Consider the following 16,197-nt stretch of genomic DNA (forward strand, 5'->3'; position numbering starts at 1 on the left):
GATGTAGCCTTAACCATTTGTTCTATTGACATTAGTCTACCTTACAATTATACCGTGGGTACGAAAAGTATTCAGACCCCTTTAAATTTTTCATTCTTTGTTTCATTGCAGCCATTTGGTAAATTCAAAAAAGTTCACTTTTTGTCATTAATCTACACTCTATCTTGACTGAAGAAAAAAAATAAATGTAAAAATGTTTGCAAATTTATTAAAAAAACTGACATTTCACATGGTCATAAATATTCAGACCCTTTGCTCAGTATTGAGTAGAAGCACCCTTTTGATCTAGTATGACCAAGAGTCTTCTTGGTGAATGATGCAACAAGTTTTTCACACCTGGATTTGGGGATCCTCTGCCATTCTCCCTTACTGATCCTTTCCAGTTCTGTCAGGTTGGATGGTGAATGTTGGTGGACAGCCATTTTCTGGTCTCTCCAGAGATGTTCAATTGAGTTTAGGTCAGGGCTCTGGCTGGGCCAGTCAAGAATGGTCACAGAGTTGTTCTGAAGCAACTCCTTTGTTATTATAGCTGTGTGGTTAGGGTCATTGTTTTGTTGGAAGATGAACCTTTGGCCAAGTCTGAGGTCCAGAGCACTGTGGAAGAGGTTTTCATCCAGGATCTCTCTGTACTTGGCAGCATTCATGTTTCCTTCAATGGAAACCAGTTATCCTGTCCCTGCAGCTGAAAAACACCCTCATAGCATGATGCTTCCACCACCATGTTTCACTGTTGGGCTTATATTGGGCAGGTGATGAGCAGTGCCTGGTTTTCTCAACACTTACCGCTTAGAATTATCACCAAAAAGTTCTACCTTCATCTCATCAGACTAGAGAATAGTCTGGGCGTCCTTCATGTGTTTTTTAGCAACCTTTATGCGGGCTTTCATACATCTTGCATTGAGGAGAGGCTTCCATTGGGCCACTCTGCCATAAAGGCCCAACTGGTGGAGGGCTGCAGTGATAGTTGATTTTGTGGAACTTTCTCCCATCTCCCTACTGCATCTGTGGAGCTCAGCCACAGTGATCTTGGGATTCATCTTTACCTCTCTCACCAAGGTTCTTCTCCCACGATTGCTCAGTTTCGCTGGAAGGCCAGGTTCTAGGAAGACTTCTAGTGGTCCCAAACATCTTCTATTTAAGCCCTTCAGGACCCAGCCTATTTTGACCTTGATGACCTGGCCATTTTTTGTAATTCTGACCAATGTCACTTTATGAGGTAATAACTCAGGAACTCTTCAACGCATCCTAGCGATTCCGAGAATGTTTTTTCGTGACATATTGGGCTTCATGTTAGTGGTAAATTTAGGTCGATAATTTTTGCGTTTATTTGTGAAAAAACAGAGATTTGGCGAAAATATTGAAAATTTTGCAATTTTCAAATTTTGAATTTTATTCTGTTAAACCAGAGAGTTATGTGACACAAAATAGTTAGTAAATAACATTTCCCACATGTCTACTTTAGATAAGCACAATTTTGGAAACAAATTTTTTTTTGTTAGGAAGTTATAAGGGTCAAAATTTGACCAGCGATTTCTCATTTTTACAACAAAATTTACAAAACCATTTTTTTTAGGGACCACCTCACATTTGAAGTCACTTTGAGGGGTCTATATGGCAGAAAATACTCAAAAGTGACACCATTCTAAAAACTGCACCCCTCAAGCTACTCAAAACTACATTCATGAAGATTATTAACCCTTCAGGTGCTTCTCAGGAACTAAAGCAACGTGGAAGGAAAAAATGGACATTTTAATTTTTCCAACAAAAATTTTCTTTTAGCATTAGTTTTTTCATTTTCACATGGGTAACAGGATTAAATGGATCCTAAAATTTGTTGGGCAATTTCTCCTGAGTACATTGATACCTCATATGTAGTCATAAACCACTGTTTGGGTGCACGGCAGGGCCCGGAAGGGAAGGAGCGCCATTTGACTGTTTGAATGGAAAATTAGCTCCAATCGTTAGCAGACACCATGTCGCGTTTGGAGAGCCCCTGTGTGCCTAAACATTGGAAAAAATGACTAAGTATGGAAAGGACAAGGCAACTGTTAGGTGGATTCATAACTGGCTTAGTGATCGGACCCAAAGAGTGGTCGTAAATGGCTGCACATCCAGTTGGAAAAATGTCTCAAGTGGGGTACCACAGGGCTCTGTCCTGGGCCCTGTATTGTTCAACATCTTTATCAACGATTTAGATGAAGGAATTGAGGGTAAACTGATTAAATTTGCTGATGACACAAAGCTAGGAGGGATAGCTAATACTAGAGAAGAGAGAGAGAGGATTCAAAAAGATTTAAATAAACTGGAGAAGTGGGCAGCAACTAACAGAATGGTTTTTAACAGGGAGAAATGCAAAGTACTACATCTGGGCAATAAAAATGAAAAAAGCATATATAGAATGGGAGGAATAGGGCTAAGTGACAGCACATGTGAAAAAGACTTGGGTATACTAATAGATCACAGACTGAATATGAGTCAACAGTGTGATGCAGCAGCAAAAAAGGCAAATGCAATTCTAGGATGTATTAACAGAAGCATACAGTCTAGATCACGTGAAGTCATTATTTCCCTCTACTCCTCTTTGGTCAGACCTCATCTGGAATATTGTGTCCAGTTTTGGGCACCACATTTTAAAAAAGACATCAACAAACTGGAGCAAGTTCAGAAAAGAGCGACCAGAATGGTGACCGGTCTGCAAACCCTGTCTTATGAGGAAAGGTTGCAGGATTTGGGAATGTTTAGTTTGCAAAAGAGAAGACTGAGAGGAGACTTAATAGCTGTCTACAAATATCTAAAGGGCTGTCACATTGTAGAAGGATCAACTTTATTCTCATTTGCACAAGGAAAGACTAGAAGCAATGGGATGAAACTGAATGGGAGGAGACACAGATTAGATATTAGAAAAAACTTTTTTGAAAGTTAGAGTGATCAATGAGTGGAACAGGCTGCCACGAGAAGTGGTGAGTTCTCCTTCAATGGAAGTCTTCAAAGAGAGGCTGGACAGACATCTGATTGGGATGATTTAGCGAATCCTGCTTTGAGCAGGGGGTTGGACCAGATGGCCCAGGAGGTCCCTTCCAACTCTACGATTCTATGATTCTATGATTCTATGACCCCGGTCACCCAACCCGCAGGAGGGCAATCAATTCATGACACCACATAGGCGTCAGGGGTCGTATTGGCACGACTTTTCATGACGCCTACGTGGCTTCAAAGGTCGGGAAGGGGTTAAGGATTATTGAGGCTACTGTGCTCTTAGGAACCTTGAGTACTGCAGAAATTTTGTAACCTTGGCCAGATTTGAGCCTTACCACAATTCTGTATCTGAGTTCCTTGACCAGTTCCTTTGACCTCATGATTCTCATTTGGTCTGACATGCGCTGTGAGCTGTGAAGTCTTATATAGACAAGTATGTGCCTTTCCAAATCAAGACCTATAAGTTTAATTAAACACAGCTGGACTCCAATGAAGGAGTAGAACCATCTCAAGGAAAATGACATGGAAATGGACAGCATGTGATTTAAATATGAGTGTCTGAGCAAAGGGTCTGAATACTTATGCCATGTGATATTTCAGTTTTTCTCTTTTAATAAATTTGCAAAAATTTCTACATTTCTGTTTTTTTTCAGTCAAGATGGGGTGCAGAGTATACATTAATGAGAAAAAAAGGAACTTTTTGAATTTACCAAATGGCTGCAATGAAACAAAGAGTGAAAAATGTAAAGGGGTCTGAAAACTTTCCGCACCCACAGTAGCACACACTTTAAATGGATCAATAGGCTTTTGTTCATCAATCATTGACCATAGGAGTCCATCTGTGCCTAGTCATGGGTTTCTCTTTTGTTTACTGTTTGATATAATGCAGCAGTACTCTACACTAAAGGTATTGCAACCATATAATACTCAGTTCTATGGAAGCTTATGTGCAATTGCCTTTCTAAGGTTTGTGTCAGCTAGTAATATAAGTGCAGGACTGCCCCATATGCGAATGCCTTGGCATGGCGGAGTGGCTCAAAATATTGATAAATTTTTTGCTAAATGTCTCATTTTGAAATACAGTTAGAAATCAATATGTGCATATGCACTTTAAGTTTGGCGTTCTGACCACAAGCAGCACTGGTTTCTCCCCTTTTTTTATTTGATATTGGTTTGTGGCTGACCACCACTGTAACTGTGCGTGCTGGGTTATGTTTGCCATTCTTTCTGTGTTCATTGTGATTGATCTAGGCTGCTGTGCACACACACAGCAGCCCTGCCCTGTCCCAGGCTCTGTTTGATTGTGCACCTGTGTCTGGGCCTGTATCACCCTTCATCTGTGGTTCTGGTCAGGCAATGTGGGGGTTAAACCTGATATGTCTATTTCCAGACCTAGTCAACCTTTATCTGCACTTGCCTTTAATGGCTCCATGGGAGTGATTCAGAAACGCTTCAGGTACAGTTTGCATTTAATAATAATAATTGGTTTTGCTTTTAATACATTTAGGAGGCCGTAATGGCACAGCGAATATAAAAAACGTAGAGTAGGACTGCCCCATATGAGAATGCCTTGTCGTGGTGGGGTCTGAATACATTCCGTACCCACAGTAGCACACACTCTAAATAGATCAATAGGCTTTTGTTCATCAATCATTGACCATAGGCGTCCATCTGTGCCTAGTCATGGGTTTCTCTTTTTTTTTACTGTTTGATATAATGCAGCAGTTTGTGCATCTGGGCAATAAAGGTATTGCAACCATATAATACTCAGTTCTATGGAAGCTGATGTGCAATTGCCTTTCTAAGGTTCAGCTAGTAATATAAATGCAGTGTGACTGAAACCTAATATCTGTTAACAAATATCATTGTGTTCTCATGGCGTTTGTTATTTTATGCTCAAAGGGTTGAACTTTTGAAGTCAGTTTTGCTTGTAACTGTATTGGACGAAGAAAGCAATGATAGGGGTATTGCCCACCAGCAAAAAGATAATTGTGTAGATCTCACTGAAAAGAATATGTAATATAAAGTATAAAGTGAAAATTAAAATATAACTTTTAATATACCCATTAAAATTGTACAAACAAGAAAAGTGCCACCTCTGAAGTTAAGAGGGGGTTGACTGACAGTCGGTTGTGCTCAAAAAATATCAACCAAGGGTAACCACCTCCCCTAGGATAAAAAAAAGATTCTTCCTGCAGTAACTGGGGCAGAATCTGTATAAGTGCAAGATCTACTGTCATGAGGCAAAAAAAACCTGTACTCAAGTGGATTGAGCCTCGTCACCGAAAACACAGCAGTATGACCCTGTCGGCATGTAAACAGAGTGATATGACATCTATGGTAGCAAGGCATCACCACTAATAGTAATTAATGAATACATATTAATCAGTTGTGAGAATATAATAAAAGGAACTTTCTCACCAAATCAGAGGGGAGTAAATCTTGTATCACAGATTGATCATCAGGCGGTTCTTGGGACGGACAATACCCTGTCAGTCCCTATGGGGCTAGCAGTAACCTATCACCAAGTATCCCGCCCTGACAAGGGCAGTCCACCACTACTCCTGTGCTAAACAAGCAATGCACTCTCCATTAAATGGTGTCCCAATGTGTTTCATTCAAGCATAATCATCAGGTGACTCACTTGTGCTAGGAGATAAAGTGCTAAATGCTGTGCTGTATGACATGTGGTCCCTCCACTCTCTATGCTATTCTGCAGGAACTGGAACTGTGTTGCCCTTATTGGCGCTAAATTTATGGTGTCCCACCAGGTTTGATACATTTATTTGTGTCTTTAGATATTATACTTCTGTCTAGAGTACTTACTGATAGAGATAGGAGAACCCGAACAGTAAAGTTCAGTGTTATGAATGAGTCACCGTAGGAGGCAAAAACAGAAATGCTAGCTAAGTCCAGAAAACCAGAGAAGTTGGCAGCTATCGGATTGCAGACCCCTGAACCTATCAACAACAACTAGCAGTAGCCGTGGGGGTCCCTATGATGCCCTAGACCCCTCGATCACAGCCGGAGAACTGCCTAGCCTAAAGACAGAAAGGGAAATCTAAACTTCCCCAGAGCAGACCCCAAAGCAATAGGCAGCCCCCAACATATAATGACGGTGAAGCAAGAAGAAAAAACACTAACACAGATAGAAAGATAGACTGAGCAAATGATGGGGCCCAAGCTAACTAGATAGGACAGGATAGGAAAGCTGCTGTCTGCAATCCGCGAAAAACCCTATCAAAATAAGAGCCAACAGACTGACAGGGAAAAAGGCCCTGAAGACGCTAGGCTTCAAAAAGACTATGTCAGTACTCAGGTATTTTCTGAAGACAGAGCAAAGCGACAAAAAGGAATTCAGCTCACCCCAGCAGGGAATGGCAGAATCCAGAAAAGCAAGGCAAACTAAAACCAAGACACAAATGCAAAAAGGCAAAGCAGAAAACTTAGCTTTTGAGGAGCAGGAATCAGACTGGTCTCCTAGAATTCCACAGAGAAATCACCAGCGAGGCAGAAGGGCGTCGCTGCCTTATATCCAGTCAGAGATCCCGTCGCCCAGTCATCCTCTCCCAGCTCAGGTGCTTGGTAATCAGCCTCACTACCTTCCTTCACCAGAAGAGGGAGTTCATCAGACCTCAATGGTGAAGGGGAAAATGAACTCATAACAGTACCTCCCCCTTGAGGAGGGGTCACCGAACCCTCATCCACGCCACCATGGCGACCAGGGTGAGCCCGATGAAAGGCACGCACCAATCTTTTGGCATGAATATCAGAGGCAGAGACCCAGGAATTATCCTCCTGACCATAACCCTTCCACTTAACCAAATACTGGAGTCTCCGTCTAGCCAGACGGGAATCCAGTATCTTCTCTACCTCATATTCCATGTTACCTTCAACCAATACAGGGTCCGGAGGTGCCACCCCAGGAACTACTGGTTCAACAAACCTTTTCAACAAAGACTTATGAAACACATTATGGATTTTAAATGTAACAGGAAGAGCCAAACGAAAAGAGACCGGATTAATAATCTCCAAAATCTTGTAAGGTCCAATAAATCTAGGCTTAAACTTAGGAGAAGCCACCTTCATAGCGATATTTTTTGATGATAACCAAACCATATCACCCACCTTAAACTGGGGACCAATGGTCCTATGTCTGTTGGAAAACCGCTGGGCTTTTTCCTGGGAGAGAGATAACTTATCCACCACTTGGTCCCAGATCTGGTGCATTCTTTCCACCACTGTGTCAACACCTGGGCAGGCAGAAGGCTCCACCTGCCCTGAAGAAAATCGAGGATGAAACCCAAAGTTACAAAAAAAAGGTGACATCAAAGTGGCAGAACTAGCTCTATTATTTAAAGCAAATTCGGCCAAGGGCAAAAATGAAACCCAATCATCCTGATCAGCGGAAATAAAACATCTCAAATACGACTCCAAGGTCTGGTTTGTTCTCTCCGTCTGCCCATTGGTCTGAGGGTGAAAAGCAGAGGAGAAGGACAACTGAATTCCCAGCTTGGAACAGAAAGTCCTCCAAAATCTAGACACAAACTGAACTCCTCTGTCAGATACAAAGTTCTCAGGAATCCCGTGCAAGCGAACCACCTGTTGCAAAAACAGGGGCACCAACTCAGAGGAAGATGGCAACTTAGGGAGTGGTACAAGATGAACCATCTTAGAGAACCTATCACAAATCACCCAAATAACAGTCATTCTCTGAGAGACAGGCATATCAGAGATGAAATCCATTGAAATATGGGTCCATGGCCTCCTGGGAACCGGCAAAGGCATCAACAGCCCACTAGAGCGAGAACAAGGTTTAGACCGGGAGAAAGTCCCACAGGACTGCACAAAATTCCTGACATCACGAGACAAGGCGAGCCACCAAAAAGACCGACTCACCTGATCTCTAGTACCAAAAAGTACCTGGATGACCAGCCAATGCAGAGCAATGAACTTCAGACATCACTCTCTTCTTCCACTGGTCAGGAAATTACATCTTTCCACTGGGACAACGCTCAGGTTTGTCCTCCTGGAACTCTTCCAGAGCACGTCTCAAATCCGGCGAGATGGCAGAAAGAACTACCCCTCCGCCTAAGATGGTAGCAGGCTTGGTCACCACAGGAGAATCAGCAAAGAAGCTCCTAGAATTCCACAGATAAATCACCAGCGAGGCAGAAGGGCGTCGGCTGCCTTATATCCAGTCAGAGATCCCCGTCGCCCAGTCATCCTCTCCCAGCTCAGGTGCTTGGTAATCAGCCTCACTACCTTCCTTCACCAGAAGAGGGAGTTCATCAGACCTCACTGGTGAAGGGGAAAATGAACTCATAACAGTACTCAAAATGTCCCTCTGGAGTATTAAACGCCGTTCAACCTGAATGGCTAATGATTCTGTTATGAATGAGTCACCGTAGGAGGCAAAAACAGAAATGCTAGCTAAGTCCAGAAAACCAGAGAAGTTGGCAGCTATCGGATTGCAGACCCCTGAACCTATCAACAACAACTAGCAGTAGCTGTGGGGGGTTCCTACGATGCCCTAGACCCCTTGATCACAGCCGGAGAACTGCCTAGCCTAAAGACAGAAAGGGAAATCTAAACTGCCCCAGAGCAGACCCCAAAGCAATAGGCAGCCCCCAACATATAATGACGGTGAAGCAAGAAGAAAAAACACTAACACAGATAGAAAGATAGACTGAGCAAATGATGGGGCCCAAGCTAACTAGATAGGACAGGATAGGAAAGCTGCTGTCTGCAATCCGTGAAAAACCCTATCAAAATAAGAGCCAACAGACTGACAGGGAAAAAGGCCCTGAAGACGCTAGGCTTCAAAAAGACTATGTCAGTACTCAGGTATTTTCTGAAGACAGAGCAAAGCGACAAAAAGGAATTCAGCTCACCCCAGCAGGGAATGGCAGAATCCAGAAAAGCAAGGCAAACTAAAACCAAGACACAAATGCAAAAAGGCAAAGCAGAAAACTTAGCTTTTGAGGAGCAGGAATCAGACTGGTCTCCTAGAATTCCACAGAGAAATCACCAGCGAGGCAGAACGGCGTCGGCTGCCTTATATCCAGTCAGAGATCCCCGTCGCCCAGTCATCCTCTCCCAGCTCAGGTGCTTGGTAATCAGCCTCACTACCTTCCTTCACCAGAAGAGGGAGTTCATCAGACCTCAATGGTGAAGGGGAAAATGAACTCATAACAGTACAGCGACCGTACCGAACACCAGGGAACCAAAACAGGGAACCCACGTCGGCTTTTTTTTAAATTATTTATTCACAGCTCAGGCACTGCCTGATGAATACTCCCACCAGCAGCTCCTGCTCTAACTGTTATTAGTGGTAGCAGGCATCGGCTGATAGGAGCAGTTGTCCCATCAGCTGACATCAGTGACTGGAGGTAAACTTTATTCCTATATCACAACTGCACGCTCACTCTGTCTTTTGACAGCATGAGATCCACTGCTTTCTGACTGATGTTGATGATTTTACCTCTGATCAGAAGTGGTGTTTGCCGCGATGTCATGCACATAACAGCTTGGCAAACACTGGATGTTTGGGCCCCCGAACTTTTTTTTAACTGTTCGTCCAAACCCGAATATCCAGGTGTCCGCTCATCTCTACTTGCTGAAGTAGGTAGACAAATTTTTGTTATGACATGTTAAAATATTTGCAAGTTATGTATAAGGCTAAAACAAGGAAGATACCAGACTCCCGTATTTTTTGACGAGTTGAGAATAGCAATTACTGACAAAATTGGTCAAAAATGCTACACAAATGTACTGTATCTAAAAATTAGCAAAATGCACTAAAAACAGGTGCAAAACATGTGATACATTTTCCCCAGAATTCATAAAAGTTTATTCCATTTCTTAAGATGTGAAACTCTTATAATGAATAAAGAAAAGATAAACTTACCGCTGACTTTGCTCATTCCTAGGACAATATCTTCATAAACTAGTAATAAAAGAAAACATTCTATCACATACAAGTGAGAACAAATATAATATATTCCATTTTACAATGAGATACAGAATAAAAATAACCATTAGTAAGAAATATTGCATATCTACAGGAGGAACATTTCTGCTTTAGTCAAGCATGTGATGACATGACATGCAAAAAAAAGTCATGCATTAATCTTCCTCAATGAATTTGTAAGAAAAAAGTGCAAGATTTCTTATTGGACTTTGTTTGCACAGCAAAACCCTAATTGCTGTTTCAAGAAAAATGTTTAGTCAGGTAAATGTCAACAAAAAGATAATTTTTCATAGACTGGATGGTTATTACAGTGCTGCAAAAACAGTTAAGCTGGAAATTGAACACTAGATAGAAATACATAAATTAATATTTTTATAGGAAGTGACATGATGCGTGGTCTGATAAAGTTTCCTGAGATCAGCTATGAAGTTTTCAACAAAATTCTGGAAAAAGTGCACCCGTGGTATGTACTGTATGTGTACTAGTAAATATGTATCTGGTGTGTGCAATTTTAAATGCTCACTTTTTTTTAATTTATTTTTTTATTTTGCCATTGTCCCAGGGATTCAGAAATATAAATTACTAGTTGTATGGATAAGCTGGTACATGCACAAGAACTTTTGGCTTTGAAAGCTAATCTGCAAGAAGACAACCACTTTCCATACCGAATGGTCAATTAAGTCATTACAGCTATAATAAATCTGTAGCTCAGGACACCGTTTTGTTGGACAGTGCTGGAAAAATCATCTTCTGCTCTGGAGGACTAAGGCTAAGTGCACACGTACCGGAACTCTCGCGGAACTTACCGCGAGAATTCCGGAATTCCAGTCCGCGGGAAAATCGCATTTTAAATTCCCGCGATTTTCCTGCGGAAAAACTAGCATTTTGCAAGCGTATTTAGCTTGCAAAATGCTAGCGTTCTCCAAGCGATCTGTAGCATCGCTTGGAGAACTGATTGACAGGTTGGTCACACTCGTCAAACATAGTGTTTGACAAGTGTGCCCAACTTTTTACTACTGAGGCTGCCTATGCGGCATCAGTAGTAAAAGATAGAATGTAAAAAAAAAAAAAAAAAACGGTGTTATTCTCACCCTCCGACATCCCGCGCATCCGTTCCCAGTAATCCTTTGCGAAAATGCCCGCGATTACGTCAGTTCTCTCTCGAAGGGACGTCATCGCGAGCATTTTCGCAAAGGCTTACTGGGAACGGGAGTGTGGAGAGAGGTGGGAAGGCTGCGCGTGACGTCGGAAGGTAAGAATAACAATATTTTTTATTTTAAATTCTATTTTTTACAGGGATATGGTACCCAAAGCCCGGAGGACAGTCTCCTCTCCTCCGGACCGTGGGTACCATCCGCAATTGTTCTGCTTACTTTTCGCATGGTGGGCACAGCCACATGCGGGAAGTAAGCGGAACAATGCATTCCTATAGGTGCGGGATCGCCGCGATTCCGCAAATTAATGAGCATGCTGCGTTTTTTACCGCGAAGCGATTCCGCCACGGTAAAAACCGCAGCATTAGCACAGCATTGCGGAATCCCATAGGAATGCATGGGATGCTTATTTTTCGCGTTTTCGCGGCAAAATCGCGCGGTTAAAACCGCTGCGGAAACGCGAATAAAACGCCACGTGTGAACTCAGCCTTAATGTGACCGTGTATTCACCTATTCGATTGACAGCTCTGTAGTATTTCATGTGTGATCACCTATATCTTCTCTTGCTTCTACCAGCAGATCATCTGGAATTTTAGTAGCCAACGCCATAGCCATGCAATGAATAATGGTGGTTTTGTCCTTTCAGAGCAAACCATTCAAGCTCAAAATGATCTTTTAACTTCAGCCTCATAAAATCTCCTAAAAGACATCACTGTTTGACAAGAATAGGGTCTGTGGTACATGTCAATTTACTGTCTCTGGTCTTGCAGCAGGCACAATCGTTGAGTCCGCAATAAAAGCAGATTACTGTACTGCGGCAGGTCAATCATTTGTATCGCTGCTGCTTCCAGCTGCATATTGAGCGGCTCAATATTATTGAATGGCTTAATATTATAGAATATATGAAAAAATGGGAATGGGGAACAGGAGAAGTCAGCTCACTATTTGCAGTCTCTTTCCAAGAATGAGTTCCACGCACGGAGCCACCTGGGCTTGGTCATGCAAGTTTCAAAGAATGAAGAAAAAAGGTACTGCAGCGTAGAAAAATATAAAACTTTGTCTTTAATGGAAAAAAAATCATAAAAACAGGCACAATGTGCACAACATATAGATCCCAGAGAGCTACCAACCGATGTGTTTCGACACTCCAGTCTTAATCATGGTTAGCATAAGTTGTCAGGATGAGACAGACTCTTATTCCAATGCATATTCAAGCACGGAAAAAAAATCATAAAGAAAAGAAAATATTTTTCTTAATGTGCTTTTTCCATGTTTGATTTTTTTTATCAGTTTGACTTTGCATTGGAATAAGAGTCTGTCTCATCCATGGTATTATTTTCTCTTTTCATGATAAATTGCTTTTATTTCATATGGCACATGCATGTTATTGAACTGCTTTCACAAAGAGTTAAATCTACTCACCTTGTGATTTAATTAATAATTAGCACTGACTTTTTCACCTGTTTGCTGTACAAAATGTTTTTAAGCCTCCAGTCTGACAACTTATACTAACCATGATTAAGACCGGAGTGTCGAAATGCGTCGGCTGGTAGCTCTCTGGGATCTATATGTTGTCCGCATTGTGCCTGTTTTTATGAATTTTTTCAATTAAAGGTGAAGCTTTATATTTTTCTATGCTGGAGTACCTTTTTTTCTTCATTCCTTGTAATAATATAGAATGGGACTGTGATGACTGCACAGGTGCGGAAGTTGCGCATGCTTCACAATGCGCCATTAGTCCGAGCCTAATCTATATGCGACCACTAAATTGATGGCCATCCGAGAGATACTAAAGTCCTAATACAAATACACTTGCTAAATTTCAGTGTGTGAATAATAATCCAGCTGAATAACCACTGCCAATATGTTTATTTTATTTCCGTGTCAGTGTATTTAATGAATAAGAGAGTAAATGATGTCCTTGGACAAAGGTGTGTCCTTGTGTGCTTGGGCATTTGGCCATAATCAATGTACAGTCTATAGACCACGGTGAGCATTATACATGGTAGAATTAAGTAGTTCATCTCTGTCCTTTACCGTCAGGATTATTTAGCATCACTTGGCTATTTTCTTTTCCTAAGAATGTTGCAGTATCTCTAGCAGTAAAGAAAAATGTGTCTGCTTACCTTTTCCAGAGAGATCAAGAGTAGATACATCTTGACCTCTGTCATCTTTCAGCGTAGCTTTATATTCAGCTTGATCTTTCTTAGTCAGCTATCAATAATAAATAGAATAGAATATTTGGACACTTTTACATTTAAATAAAAAATAAATAAATATGTTGAAAAAATGGCAAAAAAATAGCATGAAAATGCTTAAGACGTGGAATATCGCAGAGGTTTACTGCAGTGAAAATGTATTTCCTGTGTTTTTTTCTTCTTTAAACCACTTTACAGCAGTTGCCTTTGTGGGCATTTTTTTCAGGTGGTTTAAAAAAAAAATGGTATATTGCATTAACCTCTTCACTCCCGGGCGATTTTTGGTTTTTTATTTTCATTTTTTGCTATTTGCTTCTTAGAGCCATAACTTTTTGATTTTTCTATCAATACCAAACATGTATAGGTTCATTTTATTTAAATCGTGAAAAAAAATCCAAAGTTTGTAAGAAAAAAAAAGTTGCCATTTTCCTTGACCAGTAGCATCCCCACTTTTCAGGATCTGGGGCTGGGTGAGGGCTTATTTTTAGCACCCCAAGCTGACATTTTTATTAATACCATTTGGGGGCAGATCTGATGTTTTCATCTCCCATTATTGCACTTTATTGCAAAGTTATGGCAGCCAAAAAAACATAATTCTGGCGTTTTGATTTTTTTTTCTCGTTACTCTGTTTACCGATCAGATAAATTTACTTTATATTTTTATAGATTCGATATTTATGAACAAAGTGATACCAAATATGTGGGGGGGGGTTAATTGTTTCATTTTGAATGGGGCAAAAGAGAACTTTGTGTTTATTTTATTTTGTAATATTTTTAAAAACTTTATTTTTTTATTTTTTACTTGTTTCAATAGGCCCCTTAGGACAAATGAAGCTGTGATCATCCAATCATCTATGCTACACATACTAGGGCTTCAGCCCTGGTATGTGTTACATAAATCATGAACTCCTATGAATGCCAGCCACAGGCCAGAGTTCATAGGAAATTTACAATTACAGGTATGGGGGTCTTCTGCAGACTCCCAGCTGTCATAACAACCCATCGATGGGCAGGTCTTGTGACGCACTTCCGGCCAGCACTTGTTAAATGCCATGATCAGAGGTTTACAGCAGCATTTAACTTGTTAACAGTCATGGGTGGATCAGCTGATCAGATCAGCTGTCATGTGCAGGGAAAGATGCGGGCTCAGCGCCGAAGCCCGCATCAAAGGAAGGGACACGACCAATGACATACCTATATGTGATCGGTCATGAAGTGCTTACAGACCTCCATTACTGGTTGTATGTGATAGTTGTTTAAAAATAAATCTAGTTTATGAAATTGAATTAATTCTAAAGCTGTGCCATCGAGAATTTTGGTAAAGCTTCCAATATCTCAAGGTAAACATTCAATATATCATCACAACATGCTGCAAAGAGCTCATCGGGCTGCAATTCACATCAGAACTGACACTCATAGCATAAATAACTCCCAACAGAGAAATACAAAATCAGATAGGCTTATTTTTCTGAGCTTGTCATCTTGGGATCCTCAACTGAGGATGTTGACAAGGCTTTTAAATCAAAGTTTGAATCATCCCCATTAGTCAATGCAAAAGTAAAGAAATGTAAAAAAAACATATGATATTGCCACTTCTGCAAAAGTCCAATCTAGCAAAATATAAACGTATTTAACCGATATGATGAATGGTGAAAAGAAAAAAAAAAACACCAGAATTGCTGAATTTCTTTCACCAAACTTCCCTCAAAAAATACTATAAAAAAAATAAAAACAACGTATGCGCTTAAAAATGGGACCAAGAAAAATATCACCCAAATTAAACAAGCTCGACCAATGAAAAAATAAAAAAGGTTGCAGGTTTAAAAAAAATGCTTAATAAAACATTTCTTTTTACAAACTTCTAACTTTAGCTACTAAGATCATAATCGCCTGGTTTACCACACAAAGAATTGAGTAAAAACTTAACCCCAAAAAACAGTCAGAATTTTGTTTTGCTTTTTTTGTAATATTTTACTGCATTTGGAACATTTTCCCTTTATTCAGTATACTATATGGTAAAATGATTATTGTAATTCTACAATAAAACTATAACTCATCCAGCAAAAAAAAAAAAAAAACATATGTGTGGCTATGAAGACACAAAATGAAAAAAAAAATGATGGCTCTTAAAAGAGGAGAAGGAAAAACAAGGCATAAAAATGAAAATTCATCTAGTCTATAAGGAATTAGAGGGGTGTTCTCAAATTTGGTAATCATCCCCTAACCATAGGATGAGTATAGTTTTGGAATTGCTGGGGTTCTGACAGATTAGACCATCATTGATCCCAGGAACTCTTCAAACCCCATGTGAATAAAGCGGTGGTCAATCGTAAGCACTACCATTCTATTCACTATTAATGGGAGCATCAGAAATTAAAGCGGTCAGAGCTGCCATTAGAATAAATGGAGCACCACTGCGCATGATCAACCTCCTCTACATTTATCTGGGGCTCTTCAAAATCTCGGTATCCTGGATATCCAGAAATGTATTCGCTTAAAGTAAAAACGTTAGCTAATATACCATTTAATGTGTAGCCTACTGCGGATTAAATTATACAAGTATGTACCTTTGGAATGCGGAATATGCACACTCCTTGCTGCAGATCTGGGACATCTAGAGCTTCAACTGGTACTTCGGCTTTATACCACTTAAATACTGTTTCCTTCTTAGTGTTTGCTACCTGTAAAAGCAATTGCATTAATAATGAATTTCTAAAAGTACAATTACACTAAATTCCAGCCAAACTTTAAATGATTCATTTATTTAATTCATTTTGGTATTACTAATTGTAAGGTTAGGTGCAGACGACCGTGTATTCTCTCAACCGAGAAAATCTGGTCGAATCACACTCTGATCAAACTCTGATCAGAGTGCGATCACAATGTGAATCGATTC

General features: G+C 40.5%; 1 protein-coding gene across 1 annotated transcript in view; it reads right to left on the reverse strand.

Annotated features, from left to right (window-relative positions):
- Positions 1–16,197, reverse strand: part of MYOM2 (myomesin 2) — a 251,758-nt gene that overhangs the window by 56,055 nt on the left and 179,506 nt on the right. Inside the window, exons 29-31 of the mRNA XM_073589183.1 lie at positions 15,869–15,982; positions 13,230–13,317; positions 9,887–9,925 (exon numbers count right to left, since the gene is read on the reverse strand). Coding sequence (XP_073445284.1) covers positions 9,887–9,925; positions 13,230–13,317; positions 15,869–15,982 — 241 coding nt within the window. The remainder of the gene's footprint in view (positions 1–9,886; positions 9,926–13,229; positions 13,318–15,868; positions 15,983–16,197) is intronic.

The sequence above is a fragment of the Dendrobates tinctorius genome, unplaced genomic scaffold, assembly GCF_039654945.1.
Source record: "Dendrobates tinctorius isolate UK_male_01 unplaced genomic scaffold, ASM3965494v1 ptg000107l, whole genome shotgun sequence".
Lineage (NCBI taxonomy): Eukaryota > Metazoa > Chordata > Amphibia > Anura > Dendrobatidae > Dendrobates > Dendrobates tinctorius.